Raw genomic sequence first — 24,529 nt, forward strand, 5'->3', positions numbered from 1 at the left:
GGAGGTAATTAAAGCAGATAGCACAACATTTTAGCTAAAAGGCATTCTTACCCTCATCATTAAGAGCTTCATAAGTTTATAGATAAACAGTTACCAAGGTCTATCTAAGCCATTTAATTGCAGGGTAACAGGAGGTTTCCCCGCAAAGCCGTTTCCCCGTCATATTTTTTTGGAGCATTCCCCCTTTAATATATATCATAGAGGATTTCCCGCCGTCGTGGGGATTCCCCGTCTGGACTATTCCCTGTCATCTGGCACATTCCCTGTTAAAGAATTCCCCATCGTTGTTGGAGCTTTCCCCGTCGGCATGCTTGTGGAAACACCGATAAACACTGTTACGTAGAAGCCAGTTATCCACACCGGCTACCCCCCCCCCCCCCACACACGCACACAATAACCTTACTCTCTATACTAAAGATTGGTCCTGTTCATCACATTACCACTTTATGACGATACGATGATACTGATGAGTGTGACCATGGACAGTTTTATGACACATTGTCAAAGAATGAACATAGCGACGGTCAGACAGTTTTTCCCACCTAAGTTCAGAGAGAAGCTCACAGCACCTGATACTGTAAGTGAGCACTTATATATTGTACTCTTTCTATACGTCGGGAGTCCGATATAGTGCAGCCATGCCATACTATGCCGGCGTACTCAAGAAGTGGACAAATATTTAGGACTTATAGATAACTTCGAGTACATGTTGTGGCAATTTGAATTTAAGTTTGTTCAGTGTGGTCACTCGTTTTGATACTTTGGCAATCATGTGTGTGATATGTTTTTCCAAAGACATAGTGAAGGTCTTCCTGACACCTACCCACATCATCGTAATCCATCAAGAGGTTCTTGAGTTATGCTGACCACTGATATCCGGACATATGCACTGACAGACACACGCACAGACAGACACACCCAAAACTATATCTCCATTTTTCATGGCGATGATTATGCTTAGAATATGGTTTAAATTGCATCTGTAGCTCCATTTGTCGGTATCGTAAACGTGAACTAGCAGTTTTTATTTCTTTGGTATCTTCTACCCCATACAAAAAATGTTATATCGGCGATCGATCGATACGATAGATCCTTTAGTGCATCGCATTGTTCTTTGAGCCTCTAACAAAAAAATCGGGAAATCGTACACATGATAGTGCTGCAATGGCATTTGTACCACACCTTTAACATACTGATCAAGGATAATTTTGGTGGTGAATGTGACTGACAAGTATGATGAAGTTAAATTCATGGATTTGGTTTGTAGATTCAGTCGATATTGAGCGTAACAAAATACACTTTTACGGCGTAATAGAATATCTCCAAACCAGTAGAGTGAAAAAAAGAGCCAAAAATATACATTTTTATTTTAAAAATGGCTCTAAAACCCCCAAATAGCCAGTTTTGAAGTAATCTAAGGAGAATGTGTCCATGGGGTATTTCAATGCACCTCTGTACCAAATTTCAGGTCATTCGGTTTCCATATAAGGGCAATGAGCCAACAATATACATTTTAGTCGAAAATGGCCCAAACCACCCAAATAACTAATTTTTTAAGTATGAAGAAAGTGTTGATGGTTTCCTAATCCTATGCTCATATGTCCAATGCACCTCTGTGCCAAATTTCAGGTTATTAGGTTTTAATATGTACCTGAATGTACTGAATGTACCTGGGGGCGGAGGGGCCCAAAATATACATATTTGGTCTATTCAAAAAAAGGACCAAAAAGCCTAAATATCATAATTTAGTAGGCATCTATCAATAAAGTAAACAAAAGTCTGGGGGTATTTGCTATCCCTACCTCCATAAAGGCCCCAAAATGAAAAAGTTGAATCAAATTGAACAGGATTGATTTAACAGGAGCAGGAGAAGAGAGAGAGCAAAAACAATATTGAAAATCCATACTGATATACTACAGTAGTATGGATTGCAATATGACAATATATTTCACCGTACCTAACGTTATAGACGTAGAAAACACCAGACGGGGAATGCCCCAATGACAACAGGGAAATATACGACGGGGAAAGCTCCAAGATGACGGGGCAAGCTCCAAGACGACGGGGAAAAAGAGTGGGGAATTTGCTCCAGGACGACGGGGAAACCCCCCAAAAAAAATCTGAAGGGGAAACGTCTTTGCGGGGAAACCTCATGGAGCCAATTGCAGACCCCATTTGCCAGCATATAAAATATAATTTCACGCAATTACCGGATGGTGCAACAAATTCTTCAAAATTAAGGAGAAAGCAGCTCAGGCACTCTCGCAGAGGGTGCTTGTACCACACGCTAACTATAGTACCCTACTAAAAAGTCCACTAGTGCAGAGTTCCGGCTCTTACACGTCATAACCCTGCTTTACACATGCATCTTACCCTCAAACAAAGTAATGCAATGCAGTGCAGGGCTCAAAATACCACCTGCATATGCAAGTTTGTGGGGCAAGTACTCTCAGAACAAACTTGCACTAACTTGCAAGTTGCTTTTATTCACTGCTACCAGTGGCATTAGAATAAGCTTACACACCAAGAAGCTTATATGACCTTGACATGTAAAAGAAAATAATCCTGAATAAAAAGATGAGCCTGAATTTGTTGATTTATCCCCTTTTACTGACATAAATTTCAGAATTTTCAGAAGAGGAGATACAGATTTCATAGTTCACTGTACTTTAGGTTGTGCAAATAATTTTCCTCTGGTTCCAGTAACTTTTAGCTTAACTTACACCAGCATGTTTACTGTACGAGGGCGGTTCAAAAAGTAATGCCACTGGTTTTAAAACAGGCTCATTTCTTCAACGAATGAGTTGAAATTTGGCACAAAGGTACAATAATACATCCTCTTGAGATTGAAATATCTCAATTTGACAACTAAAAGATGTGAAACATGGCACAATTAGTAACTGTTTCAAGACCTAGAAGTGTACTAAGTTTGATCTTGCTCAGTTAATAAAAAAGGTCGGTTACGGAAACTTTAATCAGCCCACCCCTAATCCACCGCATATTACGACCCTGACAACCTTACTTCACCCCAGGAACGAAAAAAAGAATAAGTGATTGGATTTAAAAGATGAAAATAGACATGTGGCTTATAGAGAAATGAAAATTGATACATGTGCAATTTCAGTTTCGTAAAATAGATACAAAAGATTCAGGGACATTATCAATTACACATTAATTGACCCTCTAATTTCTTCCGACGAGATTACAAGGGTGTGGTCATCTTGAAATCAAGTCAGTCACTCATAAAAATCTGAACAACAAATTGAGATATCTCAATCTCAAAAGGATATATTTTTCTACCTTTGCGCCAAATTTCAACTCATTCGAAGAAGAAATGAGCCTGTTATAGAACCAGTGGCATTACTTTTTGAACCGCCCTCGTATTTCAAGCTATGCAGTGGCTCTCCCACCCAAAACATTTGTCCTAAGGTGTAAATCTTTAACAATGTAGGCATAACAATTTTTTTGTGGTCATTTCTGTCCCACTGGGGCTATTTTTGATGGCGGTGTTTGAAATTAGGAACGGTGTTCTATACATGAAACAGGGGGTTCTGTTTGTTGAATTAGCTTTGACAGGATCGGTCCATTAAGTGGCTTCTAGTCCTAGACTAAGTTGGATATACTGAAGTAGACCTCTTCTCTCAGTTAAGGCCTTCATTGTGTTAAAGATTATGTTGCCTGATTTTCACCTTATATATTGAATATTTATAAATGTTTTTCTCATTATTTCAGGATTTGCACCAATGGAGTCATGTGAAACAAGGACCAATCACTAATATTTACAGGAGGATGTGTTCTGGGACAGAAGAAGAAGCTTTAAGAGGTACTCTGATTCAGAGTCTGAACTGAAATGAAAAATGATGGAAAATTAACAGACTTTTAACAAGAAAAGCAGAAGGAAACATAACAAGTAGAATGTACTGGACCACATAGATATACACAATGTAGACATAATGGACATTTGAAGTGAAGTGAAACGGAACAGTGAAGACCCTGGGATTTCTTCTGATTTGAGTTCATGGTAATGACAGGTAGTAAGCAGAATTTATAGATCTCCCTCATTAGATACTGGTAAATGCATAACTATTATTTAATTATGTAAATTATTACCTTACAATCAATACTATTACATACCAGAAATACATGTTTAACAGAATTGTCAACCCCTTCTTGAGTTCTACATCTCAGACAGTATCTGAATTGACCTCTGTGGTCCTAAAATACTGTTAAGGAGCATAAACTTGTACCAATTATTCTCTGTCCCAGCAGCTATATCTACCACTCAAAATACAACTATACCATGTACAGAATTTGAGATAACAAAACTGGAAATAGTTGCCCTTGACTTTCCTTTTTGTAAACCCTCAGGCCACCTACATTTGTACCAGATATCATCAATATCCATCATTGACTTCTCAAGTACATTTTTGTACTGTATGTTTCATAATACATGAAAAAAGGACATCCTACTCCCCTGATATGAGTTAGTCTTTTATGTGGCTTATTCTGGTGACATGAGTGCACATGACAATATCAAACCTTCAGGACACCCTTTCCTGTACTCAAGAAGTCTAAAATCTGTGAAATACAGTAATTTAGTGTAAATACTCAAATGTTTGCGGTGGTTTTGTGTTTGTGGTTTTCTCTGTGACTTTTCCCCCAGAAACTCATAACAGCCCGGACAATTTTGTCTTCTCCCTGCCTACTCTATTATCCAGTAATTATAGTGTGTTGGAAGTGGCTGCTAGGTGAAGACGCAGGAATTCATTGTGAAGAATAGTAGGGTCGCATGACCAGGTTCAAGGTGGTCACACAGCGATTTGAGCAAAAACCTTCGCATGATTATTTTGATCCTCTTTAGACAGTCGCTTTAAAATACCGTTGCCGGAGACATCATTGACAACAACAGTCTCACAATTATATTTAAGTGTTGTCTGTCTAAAGGGGGCCTTAAGCGCTATTGCAAACTCAAAATTGCTGCGAACAATCCATTTCATCCCTACCATGAAATTAAATCCCCACGAACTTAAATGCATTTGCATTCTTTGAAGGAAGCTGAGAGTGAGACTGTCTTGTCCTGATAAATTTTTGCATCAAACTTCAATTTTTATTTTAAAGCCCACCAAATAATACCCCCAACCACATGTCTCCATTGCAGATGGCTTCCTCAATGCAGGCATTGTCTGGAACAGTCATGAAGGCAAAGATTTATTGAGCACAATATGTACTAGTATGTCCAAAGTGGTTATATAGGGGAGATAACCTTCTTGCTATGGCATGCTCAATGAACATATACTTATGTCCAGAGATATCTGCATTTAGGAAAAACCGGACCTGAAAAAAATCGGTGAACCGGATGTTGGACCTATTGGAAAGTGAATGGATTTTATGATCAGGCATTCACACGTTTTGGGGCTTACCGGTGGAAGAAAATAACATGGGAGAAGCAGAGTAGAGTCTATAGTCATTTCTACCAAGTTTTACAGTCAATCGTGCAGAGGCAGTTAGCCTTGTAGGATTTTAAAATGCCAATGGGAGTCAAATACTCCACAAAACAGATTTCTTTGTAGCGAAATGGACTATTGTTATGGGTACCGTCCATTCACAAGTTTTCATATACTGAATCAGGTCCAGGTTCAGGTCCTGGACCTGAATTTTCTGTACCGGTACCCACCCTATGCTAGAGTATTCAAACAAGTATGTAGGTAATGGCTTAGGAGTATTACATGTAAAACTGAAACTCAATTTCTTAATTCAAAATGATATAAAATGTGGGGCAATTTGAAGAGCTAGTGCACTGTGCGGCAGAATTTTACATATTTGTTGAATTTTTGACTAAACATTGAACTGACATTCCTTAAAGCATGGAATATTTTATGGTGAAATATACTGTGTTTCTGCACATTTTTTAATGTTTGCAGTCCCTATTGGGGTGGGGGTGACATGCATTTTTGTATACTGCTAATTTGCGCTATAATAAAGTTGAATAATAAAGTTGTTAATCGCTTTCAAAAATTCATTAATATAGGCAATGGGTGTACATGTCATTTTAAATTTTCAACAAGAAGGAACAAAGGGCCATCCTGACATTTGACAATTTTTACCCTAACTATGGAGTCCTAGAGTTCCATGTCTTCTTACTTCTGCCATCAATTCTCCTACAGGATACATGATACACACAATGACTTTATTGGATATTGCAGGATTGCCACCAAATCGAAACTTTTGCACAATCTATAAACTTGTGTCGTCTAGTAATATATAATGAATACATTTCCAAAAATAATTTCCGACAGGCATTGAGACGTCAGCAGGTCAGAAATACTGGGCATATAAAAAAAACAATATCCTACAAAATGTATGTAATGAATATAATCAGGGCAGCTACACAGTCTCCATCATTAACCCTCCATTCGTGGCTTCTTCTTTTTTTCTACTTGGTTATGCACTTCTATTCCTGACCAACGTCTATTCGCCTAGACATCCACAAACTGTACAACTGTTTTTGACCCTGCAAAAAAAATGCATATTTTTATAACAGGACAAATATGAGAAACGTTACAAATTCCCATGTGCATATCTCCTTTATTACATATGCAACTTAAACACTATAACACTACTGCAAACATTTGCTTTTTCAAAAGCATGTATCATATTTATACTGAGTTAACATTACAATGAATAAATTGTCAGGTCAATATAGTGCACAGACAGATAACACTTGCTAATTATGCAGTAAGAAGGCTGTTGAGATGTTGTAGACAACAGTTAAATCAAACAAAAAAAAAGTATGATTGCAATGTAAGTACTCAGATCCCTGTACAAAATTTACCATTACTCATTCTTACATTCAAAGAGACCTGTGTAGCTATGATGTAGTACCTTGTTCAACACACTTAGTCAGTGGAAATTTTTTTTTTTTACATTATCTTTCTTTGCAATAGTTGCAGGCCAATTGCAAAATTAATAGGAAACAAACAAGCTATGAACGGTAGCTACATACACAAATATTAGTAACAAAGCAAAGGAAAATAGAATATCAAGTCTATTCTTAATTGAATAGATGTGCCACCAATACCAATACCAATTACTGCTTTGCAATGTTTATCAAATGGCTCAACATGCTTGAACTATGATGGACTGCTGTTACACAAGCAAAAGTCTGACGTTAGGGTATATTTGACATACACAATATACAACTGTAGTTCAAAATGTTTCGTCAAATCCCCTGGTTTTCCTTTGACACCTACACAGCTCATAGACAATAAGCTCAATCGACAAGCTACTAAGCCTTAAGGACTAAATTTAGCAGCTACTGAGGTGAAATATTGTGATTGAGTGCCCACTTGGCAGTTTTTAAAACAAAAATAGATTAATAATGATAAGACTAAAGATATGTAGCTATGAGTGTGCTGTTACAGCAATTTGGAATCACTAGTTCCAGGCTTTAAAATCACGTTATTGGGGTCCTGTAAATTTCACAACAAGCACACAACAATAAAGACTTCAAAAGCATATGATTATGAAGTGGCAGCATTGGGGTACTCATCAGTGGATGCTAAAAATGTTTCAGACCTCATGATAATATTAATAGAGCACAATGGATATTTCTAAATCTGATGTTGGTTGTTGTAGTACCAAGCTCATCCCAAAGTTTTTGTTTTCTTCTTTTTCTTCTTTTTCTTTGCTTGAGTGTTGTCATTGTTCACAGCTCCTGTAGTGCAAAGTATCAAACAATTAATAAGACTTCAACAGTTCATAAAACGTACTAGCTTAGTTTGTTTGTACATGTATATGGCTTGGCAATAGGATATCATCCTGCCTATGCGATTTGTTATGTAGGATGTCATTATAATTTATATTCAGCACAAGAGATACAACAAAGGTACATGTGTAAGTTCTAGTTTTCTACTGCATTATAATTCAATTGAGTTGCTAGAGGACCCAACATTGTGTTGCAGCCTGGAATATACCCCTGGCCATACATGTAGCAGGGCTCGAAATGGTTTGTTTTGCATACATGCACTCAGGTGCAGGTAACATTGGAAATTACCTGCATCAGACAAATTTTACCTACACCACTCTGAATTTAGGAAGTATGGATCATACTAAAATTGTTCAGGAACTATTGCTATTTTTTTCTTTTTTACTCTATAAGTAGTAATAGTCAATGCAGCTAATAACTATCCACATGCACCTACATCATAGGACATTTATGTATAAAACCTAGTACATGTACATGGACCAGTGCAGGTTAGGTGCAGGTAGGTATCCGAAATACCTGCACAGCTCCAATTTTACCTGCACTAACCTGCATATGCAGGTGGTATTTCGAGCCCTGATGTACATGTTGTAGCATACCCTGGGGGTATATTCTGGCCGAGTTTAACCACCAGACCAGCATATAGTTATATCCTTATCTGAACTATGTTTCAAGGCAATGTTATTTTGCTAGTAACATGCATCATGTTATAATTTTAGTCTAAACATGCATTAGCTATAGACTCCATTTAATCACAATACCAATTTATCAGTGAAATGTTTACAATTTTCTGGCATTGTTAATATCTAAAACAGGTTAGTTGTGTTCTATTTGTAAGTGATACTTATAATAGACATCACATAACCTCCCTATTCCATTGTGACACAAATTTGAAACATTTTGCTGAATAATGACAATGGATGAACCCAGCCTTACTCACTCTGTGAGTCTTCAAAGGCAGTGATGAGTCTGCGGTCATAGATGTTCTGCACTGGTTCCCATGTACTGAAAATTCAGGAAAATATATTTAAGTCTATCACATTTCTATCAAAGTTTGGGGAATTTCAGCAAATGCAGGCCTCACAATGAGGGCCTGGCTACCACTAAGCCACTCACAGTCCACCAGCTTTACTGGTGCTTGACAAAAACAACATTCAAATGTATGAACAATACAATGGTTTTGGGGAAGAATGAAGTCCTAAACACTTTGAATGTTGGTTGATGCCCCTAGAATTCGCATTTGTGACTTTCTTACTAAGAATCTTCCGGGCTTAAGTAAGAGATACATGCTACATGTAGTGGCAAGCTTATTTTTATATTTGTCTGAAAACTCACTTCATTAGTGGTTCCCACAGTTATAATTAATGCAGAATTCCAATTCGCAATATAAAAAAATCTTTATTGTTTAACCTGTGACTTGCCATTGTGAAGTAGATTTAGTAAGATGTCAGTTATACATCTATCATGGTCTAAAGTAAATGTCACTTTAGAAAATGTGGATGAAAATGTCACAGTAGTATAACATATTTGGTAAACACATTGATCTGAGTTACATCATTTTACCACAATATGATGACATGAATGATCAAAATGAATTAAAGCAATGTTAGATCACAGTAAACATACCAGCTATCACTGCTGCTCCACTTCACCAAATACTGCATGCTACCCTGAGGTGAAAAGAGATAATTTCCATCTTTATTTATTTATTTATTCATCTTAGAAAATTGGGTAGTCGTTTCAGTCAAGCACAGACTGAAAGGAGCCCACAAAACAAATGAATAACAATGTTATCAATAAATACAAAAGAATGATAAACAACTATAATAGTCAGCTTACACATCATTCTAATTAAGGGTTAATGATCCGCCCCGAGGTGTATATACTAGTACATGTAGCAAAGAACCAGGCGTTATGACACCATGTACACCGCGGAACAGGCGGGTCATTAATGTTATTATCATATAGCCCACCCAAACTTGCAAACTCCTGTATGACGCATAGATCCCTTGGTATAATATGTGTGAATTCCTTTGTCGAATTTCTGAAAGTTCACGTTTGTTCCGTTGGTACATACATTTGCAAGGGGATTACAGATTGCAGTTTGAAACCTTAAAGTTGTTTTGTATGTTCAGTAGCAGTTCCCAAATCAAACTTACTAGTAATGTTGCATTTTCAAGCATTTTGAGATGGCCACATACATATTGGTTAAGCATGTTATTTTCAGTAATGAAATTACTGCACTTACATTTTTCAACTGCTGGTCTACCACCTTTTCTGCACTGTAGATTCCAGGTTCCCAAGTGTTAGCTGCAATCATAAACAAGGGTAGAATGTAATTAATAATATGAGAAATTCAAGTTCTTTGGCAGTGGTCCTAAGCTGATGTGGAACTAAAATGTGTACTACTCAGAACCAAAACAAGTGCTTTAAAAAAGCTGGCATTTTGCCAAGGTTTGCGTGTGTACACGTTTTTTTTTCTAGTTATTGGAATGTGCTGAAACTATTGTTTATATTAAATGGATGTAAAAAGGAAACAAGAACAATTTAAAATCACCCTCCCCTGGACTCGATCCCGGACCGTAGCTCTGCAAATCAGGCTGACGTCAGAGGTATTTGTGTAGTGACCCCTGAACCCGGAAGTCACTTCTCTGCATCTTAGCGCACTTTTCAGAAAATGATATCTCAGCAATCGTATACCCCTGCTTTAACATTTTTACATTGTCACGGTCTCCATAGTACATACTACAAATCTGGTAAGTTAGAAGGTCCAGTTCTTTTTCGATAATACAGGGCGATCAATGAAAAATCGTGGCAATTTCCATTTTCGCACTGGAAATCCTACTAATGTCATAGGGTTTCCAGTCGAAATTGTTTTGTACCCAGGGGAATCAGAACATTTGTGTTCCCTAATAGAGGGTGTTGATTTATGAAAAATAAAAGTTACAGAACAAAAATCGGACCTTCCGTTCCAGAGATATGGCCCTTTAAATTTGCTGGGCGGTGTCCGCAGGTGTGGCGCCAGGTGTGAAAATCGCATTTCTAATTAGCAATAATTAAGAAAGTAAAAACATTGTGCCACTCAAAAGTTCTTTTCTGCACAGTCCAAGTAGTATTTTGTAGCAATCAAGTAAAGATAAGATGTTTATTTGCCTTTTTCTTTCACTACAGGTGAGGTCAACCTGCTGAAAATTAAGTTTTTTCAGCATGGCACATGCACAGCTGGAAAAGTGGCCAATTATTTCCAGATGACCCCTTTTTGAAGAGCGATAATCAATAAACTGTTCATCCTATAACTAAGATATTTCAGATATTGGAAATATGTAGTAGATTCTCTTAACACAGTTTATTGCAGACATTCTAGAGACATGGTTACGAGATTATGTGTAATCAAAAATACTAATTTGTAACATAGCTCAAAAGGTCAAAGGTCATCGGCACCTGTCACTTATATAAGTCCACATAAAAAATTACCTATCAACATTCTTCTCTATCTCAGTGACAAGTATCACATGTTTAATATAACAGAATAGAAATAGTTTAGATAATTTCCACATCAATTATGCAAATTAGCTTCTGATTTGCATAATTAATATTTAATTACATGAAGCATCACTTAATCTATCTACATACCAATAATCATGATGATCCGTCAACCCCTTCTTGAGTTATTCCCTTTCACAGTCTGACCATAAGCATTGAATATCAGCATACCTTACTACTAAAGGGTTTTGGCTAATTCTAAATTTGCCATCAAAACTATCACATTTCACCAGGAAATACTACTTTTACGACATCTAATGACCAAAAGTATATAAAAATATTACCTATGAACCATGACCACCTGACTTTGTAACTGGTTTATTCAAGTTTATTGAACAATTGATAATTCTTTGACATTACAACATATGTTTGAAAAGACTTGGTAGCTCCTCTTCTAAGCTGCACAGCTTTGAATGGTTGATACATTGTAATTCTCCCTCTGTGCCATCTCAATTTCTTCTATGATGTTCCAGGTGCTATTCCCAATGCAGCATCTTGCAAATCTGAAAACTTTTAACATTGGAAATATCAGCAAAAACCTCTATGCCCTTGATATCACATTCAACAACAAACACAACTTGCTATGTTATTGATTTTTTGGATCTTACAAGGTAAAAATTGAACTTCAGTGGTGATCATCTCAACGTAAATATGCTCACGTTGGACACATTTACAAATGATGTTTCCTTTCATGAAGTTGGTGACAAAGAAAACAAAAGTTTTGCGTCTCAAACCTGAAACAAACGTGTCCGAACATACAATGTATCTACACTTATAAAGGCTATCTGTATACAATTAATGAATATCAATACGCTAATTATTTACATGGAAACGAGAATATTTTGATAATTATGGACCCGCCTAACTAAATTTATATGCAGGGTCCTACGGCCGTAACTCACGGCCCGGACTCGGCACACCACACGGAGCGAGTAGCACATGTTGAACATTCACATCGCTAACTCACAACAAACCTACACATGTTATACATCATTTTAAAGCTTAGAAACCGCTTGTTACACACATGGATGCAACTTTTTGAAAAAATAAGACATCAATGGTGAAAAATGCCATCTAAATTTGCAAACTGGAGGTAAACCACCTTAAAATTGCGGTACAAGAAAGTTTCACGTACCAAATTGTAGCTTGTTTTCTTGTCTATCCAATCCTACCATATATCGGTTGCTTCCAAATAAGGCTGAGATGCAAATCAGGCTGACGCAACGCCATGCCCGCAGAGCTCTCGAACAGGTAAACGCGGAAGTGACTTTCCCGTCTCGCGAGGCATTTTCCCGAAGGCCATATCTCAACAATCTTTTATCCCCTGCTTAAAATTTTTACATTGCCAGGGCCTCCATACTACATAGTACAATTCTGGTAAGTTTGAAGTTCTAGGCCTTTCTCAATTTTACACGGCGATCAATCGAAAATCGCTACACGCACGGAAAACACCACCGCCGCACGCATGAATATTAACTAAGTCGCAAAGGAATCTGGGACAGGCTATATGTAACTGTTATATATATATATACACGATTTATTTGGAAAACATTTCATCTTTATGAATTGGTAATACAACGTTAAAATGTAAGAGCAATAATTTGATTATATGCTGCATCAATCTTAGGAATATCATACTTCATTTATTTAATCTAATCAAATATCAGGCCCCATTACGGACCACAGACAATGACTCACGACAGAGCTTTTAAGTTGTATACAAATGCATTGCAGATTTTGAACAGGTCCGTTCATCTCAACATCACAACATCACTCCATCACTCCATCACAACGGCAACTATTCTGGTCTCAGGGCATTTTGCCGCTAAGGCGGCAAAATGCAAAAAGTCCAAGAGCACTTACCATCCATTGTTGTTTCTCGTGCTGTTAAGGCCCTTGGTCTCCTACTCCCTCGATATCCTGTGGAAAATTGATAACATGGATTTATGTGAAAAGTTTCTTCTTACAACTAGTAGACATTGTTAATTAAAAGAGATATAGTCCATGTAAGGTCAAAGCAAGTAAATTTCAGAAAAAATATGTTTTTGTTCTTCATGGATGGTCATATAGACCGAGATGGGTAAATAGGTTGCGTTGTAAGGTAATAATTGTATGTAGAAGTAGTGACACTAGAGTCGTAGCCTTGACCGTAGTTGCAGAAGTGAAACTTGCTGGATAGCAGAGTAACACCAATATGGAAGCCATGATTTGATTTGATGCCAGTCTACCACACTAGGGTCACGTTTACTACACTAGTGCACTTCTTGAATACAAGAATAAGTGACTTGTTAGCTGTGGTGCCATATTTTGTCACTTAACTCTTGTTACAACGTTTATGGTGTCTACTTTTAAAATTTGGCAGCTCTATTTTTTTTACCCATCTTGTTTTTTGTTATGCTTTCATGTTTGCAGTCTGAATAGGGTGTCATCCATTGAATTTTCTTGCTGTGTCCTTATTAATACAAGCCAGGTCTTGGAAAACAATGATATGGTTTATAATCAAAAATGATAATCTTTTCTCACAGTAAGATCAGTCAGGCATCAGGCAAGTAATGGAAGCAAAATTCCTAGTTGAAACTGTAGCACTCAAAAAAAAAAGGCCCAGTGTGATTCAAATGTAATAATACATGTACACAATGGGTAACATCAACTCGTGTCAGTTAGTGAGTTACACACAGTGATGGCTGCTGTTCATATTTTTGCTTCTAAGAATACATGTACCTCAGTAATGATAACTGCAAGTTAACATTGCATACCTTTTTTATTCAGTCCCATTGCAGACTTTGCGTACTTGTCTCGCCTTGCTAGAGTTTTCTGCCTTCTCTTGATGTGTTCTTCAGTGAACCTTTTCTTCAAGTAGGCAGAACTTTCTGGCGACTTATTGAGCTGGATCAAATGGAAGTCATCCTTTTTGGAAAAGGCTTTGAAACTGTGTCCTTTTTTTTGCATGTACTCCCTACTACGTACTGGCTTGCTGTCCATCCATTCCTGGGATCTTTGCCGTTTGGCCCTTCTTGCTGTGGCACCCTTCAGCTGACTTCCTTTGTTCTTTGTACTCCTATGTCCATAACTGTTTATGCAACCTTTGCATCTGCACAAGATGCCACATGGTTTTTGCTGTTTTGCACATGGACACCGGCTCTTGTATTGGGATTCAGCTTCTTCATTGCATCGTTTTTGAGGTGTTTTGTCGTTGACCCCACAGCTGCATGTACATGTAGATGACTTTGGTGAAGGTGGTGTAGTGGATGGAGCAATGGGTTTTGACTTAACGGATATTCTGGCAGTGGAGTCAAAATGCATCCTGTCTCTGTCAAATGCAAGATATATACATGCCCTTTTGTCAAGCACATTTGACGGGAAAACTGGAATGAGGGGTACGTCTGTGTCTGTAGTTACGAGAATCATTGCAATATTCAGCACATTTGACACAGCTAGAACCATTAAATCCCCCATGTCCCCTGCAAACACATCTCGTCTCAGGTACTGCAAGGCTTCGGTCTGAAAGTTCACATTTGGCGCAAACTCTCTGTAGACCTCCTCATTGTTACGCCATTCGTCCACCATTGCAGCTCGCAGCCGCACTGCCAATGTTTCCTGGTCAATATTGCATGGCTCCCCAGCACAGAATAAGTCTGGGAATAATGTTGAGAGGTGTTCAGAAATCTTTGTTCCTATATCTTCATCTGTGAGGAGCTGAATCAGCTGGAAACTTATGGACATAAACAAACAGCTGCCATCTGCATTTGAGGGCACACGCATAAGTCCATGGGATTTCAAGTTTTCATCAAGATGATCATGACCTTCTTCACTGATTTCATCACTAAGTTGCAATATGTGTTGTAGCAGTTCTATTCCCTTGTCACATGCTAAAGTGGGGTCAATGGAAACTGCAGACTTCTTCAGCAACTTCCATACTGCTAATTTACATTCAATATTCTCCTTATTCTGTGTTTCATCAGCATCCATGGATTCATCATTTGTTATGATGGCATCTTGCGACTGAAGTCCAAATTCTTCTATGGTGTCTACATGGTGTGGCTTCCTTTTGTATGACCTGGCAAGTTGACTGTTAACTGTGTAGATAATGGAAAACATGAGAGCGATAGCAAATGTTGGGCTGATTCGGTTTTTGTTCATTCTTTGGTTTAATTTACGATGAAGTGCTTCGTTTCGAATTGTCCCTTTGCCTGGCTGGATACCTGAAACACATCCCTTCTCTATGTGTTTTAATAGCTTTCGTACTTCATCCTGTGCAGCTTTTGGATACACAGTTTTCCCTTTTTGCTTCAATCCAAACTTGCGCCATTTCTTGTCAAATTTTTTCATTTTGCGTGCTACACGGTGAGGAGGGGGGGTTTCCCTTTGCCTTTCAAGTCCAATATCCCCAGAATGTCTGAACACCATTCTCAAGTCCCGCAGGAGATATTTAGAATATGGATGATGCTTTGGAACAAACTTAGTAACTCTTTGTACTGCATGGAATAAATCCAATTTCACCAAAATGTTCTCTCCAAAAACTTCCTCGATGAGTTTTCTCCATGCACAGCATTGATCAAGGAATACCTCCTTTAACACAACGTTCTGTTTTGAGAATCTGTCCCTGAGTCTCTCCAAGACAGGTCGGATCTCTTTGAAAGTGGTTGACTTACAGAGCTGCCAAGTCAACACCTGTCCAATGTCATTTGTTACAGTACACAGTGCCTTTAGTTGAGTTAAATATCTGCCGTTCATATGCACCTTTATGTGCTTCACACTTTTGAAAGTGTGGTCTATGCTTATCCAGTCTGAAGTAGTGGTAGCTTTTACTGCATCCTCCAAACTATTCTTCTTCTCATTATAAATGCATTCAAAACACCTTCTTATCATTAGTCTCCCTGGAACGCTTGTCATGATCTCCTTGAAATATTCTACTTCACCATTCTTGAACATTTGTCCTTCAGGATGTTGACTGATCAGTTCTGAGATTCCTTGGAAGTATGTATTTCTGCAAGCATTGAGCAGTCTGACACATTCACTTACTTCCATTCCTGCTGAAATCATTTCATATAGCTCATATGCCAGACTGCGTTCAAACCCTACCTTGTGTGACAAGATAAAAGGCACTGCTGCTCTTGGCATGAAGTCTAGGACATACTGAGAATGGCTGAAAAATCGATGGGAATGTGGACATCTCAAGATGCGACTTACAAGCAGTATGTTGCTGCTTTTTCCATGAAGTACCATTGGCTGTCTATAGTCACTTTGACCATCCAAAAAATTCGACACTTTCAACGGTTCATCACACAGAGGACATTTTATTCCCTCTGGAAACAGCCAAGACATTTGTGTGAGAGGGTCCCAGATCAGGACCTGAGGTGACAGGATGTCACTCACTGACTTGGATCCTTGGGTCTTTGCAGCTTCCACCTTCTTTGCTATTTCATTCTGGAGCCTTTCATTAATCCTGACAGCACATGCATTGAGTAGAAGAAGGAAGACCACGAGAATACTGGAGAAAATCTTCATTGTGCCTTGGCTTGCTTGGTGTACTAGATTGTTTGGGAACCTGTGGGTGAAATTATGTAGTCTGTTAACAGAGTGCAAAATACAGGGAGAATTTTACCTCTCACATCATGTCCCTTGCTAGCAGCTGGAAAAAAGGCTAGGGTCTTCATTCTCTTTGCTACAAAATCACAATATAAATGTGATATGCTGCCAAATGAGCGTTCCTTTAGCAATTAGATGATTACATTGTAACATTTAATTTCCTAATGCCACTTTAAAATAGAAATAAAAAAACTGTATTCAGAGCTAAGTAATTTGGTACTCTCCAACATATGATTCAGTATTACTGTTGGTAAAGTACTACTTGTATTATAATCAGGTTTGGGTGCAGACCTGGACCTGAACTTGACCTGAACTTGACCTGGTAGTGAATTTTCTGTACTGGTAGAGAGCCTAGATAACTTCTGGCTCTCTCTGAAATGTCACTCTGCCCATCATAAGTTGTTCTGGCTCACTCCGGCCAAACCCTCATACCACTATTATTGCTTTATCACTGACATTATAGATATTATGGCATAAAATGGACAGTATCCAGGAGTCCATTGACCTTTCACAGATCAATGCCATTGTGTGGACATACAAGGGTACACCACTAATCACAGTACCCTACCGGTACACTATATAGTACATGTACCCATGACTCAGAAACATTACTTGATCATCTACATGTAACATCTCTCTAACATGCCAGAACAAAAGAACATAGATGTACATTAAAGAACTAACCATACCTTTGAACAGATATTAAAGCCAGTTATAACCTTGGTCACTAAGATAACAGGTCAAGGTCAAAGTCAAGGTCAATAAGTGTCAAACTTGAGCACTGCAGGCACACCAGACAACAATAAGACTTAAGAGACCTCATACTTCCATGAAACATTTAGAGATTTTTAAAGAATGATTATTCAAATTTCTTATTCAATTATTTGAATTCTACATAAATCCATGCATGGTAATTTTCATGTTAACATTAGCCAGACATAATTATCTTTGCCAAGAAGATTGTGTTTTCTGTTACATGGGTCTGTATGTAGCTCAACAGCATATAAGTCGAGAAATTGTAAATGGATCTTTTTTTTTTTTACTTTTGGTATTTGTGTAGCTGTTGTGGAAAGGCATGCCTATTTCGAAATTGGTTTATCTGGAGTTTTCTACAGTACAGCAGCGAACTTGTTTTTTTTTCGGTTTGTTTTGGACAGCATAAGTCAAAATGCAGCTGGGGACTTTCACAATATTAGGTAGGTGTGTAGTGGTTGTGGAAAGGATTGTCAAGTGCGAGAATGGTTTAGCTATTAATAGCTTTTACCTATTTGGTTCTGTAGCTGGCTTTGTACGTAAGTGCATTTGTCTGTATATAAGATATCTCTATTTGGTGGATAGGTAGGGGTCACAAAAAGGGAGGTCAAGTTCGATAATGGGCCTCCTGACGACTGGTTTTGATACTGCAAGTGTGCATCAAAGTTTTCACTGAAATTTTCTCAAAGTCCCAGGTTTATGATTTTTGTGGTGGATAGCTGTTGGGACAGGGAGTAAATGGTGTAATTTTGGGCCCCTTAGCAGCTTGTTTGGAACTGCAGTAGGTCTTATAGTTTGCAACTTTTGAGAAGGATAACTTCAGAGGGCATTGATGGATATTTGATACTTGTTATTAAACAAACAGTATGGCAACAATAATTCCATCTTCATGTAAGTAAAATTCCAAGAACATTGTTCAAGATAGTTAAGGCAAAAACCACTAATGAATTCTTTTAGGGCAAGGACGTTACATCTGATGTAACGTCCTTGTTTAGGGACAATAGCCATATAGCAACGATATTATGTTGATATGCTATATGGAATTTGCACACCATGAACTGCACTGGGAAGCAGACATGCTACTGTAGAAACCTACTAGCTCTTTCTGTAAAATGTAACTTATAACAACATGCTCTTTCTTTCAAACTCATGGGAATTATTCTCTAGTTATCTTACTGAAAAATAACACCTAGTTTTTATATAATTCAGATAAAACTGTGCAATGTACCAAACAACACTGCAATATCGTTTATGTAACGTGCTGTGTCGGTCTGTTAATACATGTATTAGTCAGTAATGACCCATGTAACATGGGATACATGTAACTTTCTTTCATCTGTGAATAAAGAAGTGTTTGGAGACTTCATACCTCTGTGAGATATTTTGAGTCTTTGTAGATTTATTGTTTCATCTTACCTCATTCATTATGCAAATAAGGCTACAATTAACATCTATTTCAATTATGATTGTATTTCATGTATTTGTAGAAGTCAGTTCGTTTGGGAGCATTTTATGTTTGCAATGTAACATAGAATATGCAAATGACTTGTGCCTTTACATAGTGGTGTACAATTGATTTATACATTTATCCATCCATCCATCCATCCATTCATTAATTCTTTCATTCAATTAAACGTAAGCCTGGATGGCTCATCTCAAAGCAGATCCAATGGTGGCAGGGAGTGCGGCCAGTGTTCTAGAATTTTTGGGCTCCCCATGGAAATTTTGCCACCCCCCTCCCTAAGGGACCAAAATCTGGTAATGACCTAGAAACTATTAAGGCCCACAAGGACATTACCCATATCTTTCCCTCTACACTAAATGACATTTGAAACAAGCTAGTCATTACATGCATATATGTTGGCACACGGACTGAGCCATTATATTTTGGACCAACTTTGTTTCTGGCCAGAGGCAAGAGATAAGAAGTTATAGCTAGCTACAAACCAATCCTAAATACAAAACCAGAGTCGCTTTTGAAAAACACCTCTCATCAGTTCAGAATAACAACCTTGTTGCTAACACAATCGAACTGCGAATCAGCGCCCTGCATGCAGACTACTCTAGGGGCCATCCGGGATCAGGCAGCTAGGATAGTTCATTTGGTGGCCCAAGGCAGCCAGCCCGCGGAGCTCCTATTGGCTCCCCGGGGAGTTAAAGCACAATAATTCTTTCGGGCTTAAACTCCCCGGAGCGCCAATGTGAGATCGGCGGGCTGAGTGCCCCGGTTCCCCGAAAGAAACTCGCTAGCTAACCGGTCCTGTCCGGCTCCCAGGAAACATGCAGACATGTCCTCCTGATGCAATCTCTTTATACATAGGCCAATATATCTCTAACACTTTTCTGAAAAGAAATTGTTCTTGACACAAACAACATCGTTATCCTTGTTCTAAATAGATTTGTCTTTGCTCTAATCAGACCATGTACCAAAGTTATTCAAAAGTCTAGAGTGTTTGAGTACTTGAATCCATAGAGCCGTGAAACACTAATTAGACCGCAGCAAATTTTATGGATGACATCTACTTCTTGTTCATTACAACATTTAAGTTGTACTATTTCTAAGAAATAGCCATCTTGTAATTTTACCCATCTTAGTTTTTCGCCCTATCTCATTATTTTTGCAGTCTGCAGAGGATACAATCTATTAAATTTACTTGATGTGGCCTTATGAATACACAGAATAAGCAACAATGCAAAATAAGAAAAACACACAAGATTCACACAAATAAAGTTTCAAGGTTTAACATGTAACCCACCTTGATTACAATAAAAGCGTCCCCATGTTGCAATCACATCGGCATTCAGCTCTCCAAGGTTGGTTTTCTTGGGTCACTTCGAATACTGTACTTGATGATTTGCTGCGCGACCTTGTGGCACCAACTTTGTGTAGTTCAAGGAGGTACGAAAATCACCGTTAAAAATTGCTAATCTATGTAGTCAGAGTCCAAGACGCGACTATGAAGTCAGTTAGTCGCGTTCGTCTGCTTCGCCTGTCGATGTGGTCGAAGGCCTGTCCTCACGGCTGGAATCGGCGTCACCGGACACGTCTGGTTGTCGATAGAACCTTCTTGGTCAAGATTCGCTGCTCAGGAGTCTTCGGGACGGTCTCATAAAGGATGTTGTTGGACCTGCAGCTCTTTTAAACAGCAGCACTTGACATGAGGGTACCACAAATAAGCTGTGTCGACGTTATGCTTGCAACCAAGGTTGCAACTGATAAAATCGTGACTGAAAGGAAGACAGATCACCGTGCAACTGTGTAACAGCGCATGGGTCCGTCAAACAAATTTAAGCCAGATGCGGTCTCTGTCTGTATGTACCACAGATGTGTTCAATTAGATGACACCCCGACTAGTAATAATTTGCAGGCTGACAAGATCCTGCGGCGTTTGTCTCCTTACAAGTTATACTATTAATAATGAGGTTTTTGAAACAAATTGTTGATCATGATAGTTGAGTATTGCACTCTTTTGTTCGATGCAAGCGTATCTGTCCTCGTCACGTCCTGATCACGTCCGCCCACAACACCGGCAAGAGTGCGGTCACCTGTCCTGCCTTTTCTTATCTAACCCAGGTTCTAGAATACTAGTTCCACTAGAACCTGCCGATGTCCCTTTTGTTGAGAAACCAATATAACGTTATATCAAACCAAGGACGTTGATGTAACGTCCTTGATCAAACCATACGGGCCGTTCTGGAGAGAGAGGGAGAGAGAGACAGACACTGACAGACACAGAGAGAGTGGGGGGGGGGGGGAGAGAGAGAGACAGCCCGACATAGAGACAGACAGACAGACAGAGAGAGAGAGAGACAGACAGACAGAGCTCGAGAGACAGAAAGAGGGAGAGTGAGACAGAGACACAGATAGACAGGGACAGGGGGAGAGAGAGAGAGATAGATAGAGAGAAAGAACACTTCAAACGTCCAAGGGCTGCCTTCAAACAGTAGCAAGGAGTGGCAAAAACTTTTTTTCAGCCATCAAACATTTGTACTTTTCATTTACAATAATCATTTTCGTGCGAATCAGCTTCACATACAGAATGAGATTATCCGACTGTGTGTCAAATATTACAATGCTTCAGTGCTTATTACAATGTAGGTCTTCCAGACTTGGCACTATAGTGAAAAGTGGCTTCATCTGAGGTAAACACAACAGACAAACTTTTTACCTTTAACATTGGTATTTTCGTCAAACTTATTTGGAACCTTCATCAAACTTTTCAAACAGCTCATTGTGTCTGTGTGCAAACTCAGGGGTGCGTGGTTATAAAAAGTTCACTTTGAAATCAAGTCGATATGGCTTTACCGGAAAAGGCAGGCCAGTCTGGCAAGATCGCGCTACGTAGTAACGTGTGGTGCGGGCTGTCATCAAAGGTTTTATAAAGCAAATTAAATAACCTAATAAATTCGGCTGGCATGTTACGCGTGTTTATGTTGTCCATTGAGAACGGTAAGGGAGACGTAACTTCCCGGAAGACGAACATAGAATTGAGACAAAAAGCCCGACATACGTCACCTCCTGCTAATATGCACCCACAACAACACATCATCGTGGGTATATTAACAAGAATAAGATTAAAATGCACATGGTTGTAGCAACGCACACGGTTTTGGTGATATAAATGTATTGACACTATATTTTTCTTGCCAACGGCAGATACTGAGTATTTATGTAACTTATTGTAAGAATGGGGGAAATGCGTGTTATCGTGTGCAAGGTGCAGACCTACAGTTATCTTACGCAAGCGCTGAAAGACATCTGGTTGTGATATCTCCGTCTCCATGCACGGTAACACATAACGCTGTTATCAGTCGGTTATTGTGGTGCCATTATTGTCAACTATGTGTAAGTTTTTGATGACCTGAAATACAAAGAGGTGTGACTATTAGACATGACTATTTGATTGACTGAGCTACAAAACAAATACTACCAACAGGAAGATCAATTAATGATATAAATGATCTGTCAAGCGGTGTGTCGGCAGAGACCAAAGAGACCAAAAAAGGACTTACAACTCGAGTAGAATCAAGGACGCTATACACTCTCGTTAAGCCTGAATAGAAATCGATTGTGAAAATACAGGGTGATACTTAGGCTGCAAAATTGATAGAGAGTGCATGTTTGAGGGGTGAGAGGTACAGGTTGAATGACTTTAGGTCAGAGATATCCATAATATTATTGTGGTCAAATTTACAACACACCCATACAAGAATTGACAGTAAGAGGCTTGAGGGGAACATGCTGTTGAAGGTGCATAATACTTTGTTGTTGAGCTGAAGCGTACGCGTTTTGAATAGCAGCATTATCGATTATGATCTGAAGAGCCATGGGGGAGACGACTAGCCTGAGTACCATCCGTATTCTACCGGGGCTGCTTACACTCGCTACCCCTAAAGAATTAGAAACGAGAAGTCGAATTTACGTACTAGTGGAATACGATTCTTGAGTATTGCAGATTCATTGTATATATTTCATGTATCTTTTGTTGTGACCTGTACTGAACCCAGTGGATATGTATGTACAATAAAGGTCTTCATTCATTATAAACCAGGCTAATGCAATCCTACGTACAGGTGACCGTAGTTCCACTGTTCCCGGCGACTGCCGCGAGAAGCCGTGAATGGGCTAGGACTACTCTCCAATTTACTCTCCAAATTACACAGGCGCTCTTGTAAGAAGAGCGCCGGCGCCCCGTGTAATTTTTCCGACTACTACTATATCTGAGCGATTCAACCTCTGCTTGGAGAGTAGGCAAGGACTTCCCGCGCTAGCGGTAGCTAGTACAGGGCAACAAAATTAGACAAGCTGTGTCATGTCTTGAGTACGCGTGTTACAGTAGTTCTGGCGCGTGCCGGGAGCGTGTCGTATGATAAGGCCACCGATTTCGTGGGTGTGAAACATGTGTTTTCACACGTGCCTTGCTCCTCTCCAGACTGGACAATCAAACCTCTCGCTCGGGTGGGGAGGTTGTACCGCGAAGTCGGTGCCCTTCTAGTCGGTGACAAACGAACGAAAAGTTAACAAATTCCAGTATAAGCAAAGAGGTTGAAAAAGGGATATAAGTGTATCACAATTATGCATTGTGTGACCTTGACAGAACAATTGCAATCTTGGGTGACCAGATGTGGGGTGATCACCATGTGGTCGGGGCAAGGCCTTGGTCGGTGGTAGGCGATAACAATATTTCCTTAAAAATCGACTTCCACGTAAATCCTGACAGTACCGGACAAACGAGTCTTTATAGTTACATGTAAAGTTAGATCTGTCTAGAAATATAGTCTCGCACACTCCTTAGGCTAGCAACAAAAAGGCGAACACATATATAAATCACATATATTTAAGAGAATTCTGCAACAGCAGCTTTAAAAAAAAAAAAAATGATTCATAACCGATAACGGTGTTATCTGGCATTGTCTGGTGCCAATTGCGAAGGCTGTTCAATATTTGACACGTCTTTTTACCAGTGGATATCAAAGACAAAGCGCCAATCAAGTCCGTGTCCGGCGAGATTTGTCACAATGCGTACAAGTTTACGAGGTGGACTGTTTCTCATGGCAACGCCAAAACGTAAACGACCAATCACGTTTTACAAAGACATTTGAGAGCTTATGTGAATTGGTGTCTTCGCAGCGTAAGTTTTGAAACAGACCAGGCCCTGAAGCAGACATCACTTTGCACTCGACCCGGCTGGACAGCTCAGGCTGCGGGACGGAGGAGGGTCAGTGTTACTTACTTTCCTTATCATTCAGTCATTGCAGTTTTTGTCATTTAGCTGAAGGTGAGGCCACTAGATCTAATCACTTCATATCTGTCTACAGATAATGCCTCCCCAAAGAGAAGTCCGTTGTCAAGAAAGATGGAATGATGGGCTACTTCCAAAA

The 24,529-nt window shown here is 39.0% G+C and overlaps 1 protein-coding gene across 1 annotated transcript; it reads right to left on the reverse strand.

Annotated features, from left to right (window-relative positions):
* Nucleotides 1–5,781: 5,781 nt before the first annotated feature.
* On the reverse strand, nucleotides 5,782–17,747 carry LOC118427529. Its single transcript, XM_035837366.1, has 6 exons — nucleotides 14,062–17,747; nucleotides 13,169–13,225; nucleotides 10,011–10,072; nucleotides 9,389–9,432; nucleotides 8,703–8,767; nucleotides 5,782–7,714 (listed from the first exon to the last, which is right to left on the reverse strand). Exons 1-6 carry the CDS (start codon nucleotides 16,811–16,813, stop codon nucleotides 7,644–7,646), a joined length of 3,051 nt encoding a protein of 1,016 aa, XP_035693259.1. The 5' UTR covers nucleotides 16,814–17,747; the 3' UTR covers nucleotides 5,782–7,643.
* Between the last annotated feature and the right edge of the window lie 6,782 nt (nucleotides 17,748–24,529).

The sequence above is a fragment of the Branchiostoma floridae genome, chromosome 12 (genome assembly GCF_000003815.2).
Source record: "Branchiostoma floridae strain S238N-H82 chromosome 12, Bfl_VNyyK, whole genome shotgun sequence".
NCBI classification, from domain to species: Eukaryota; Metazoa; Chordata; class Leptocardii; order Amphioxiformes; family Branchiostomatidae; genus Branchiostoma; species Branchiostoma floridae.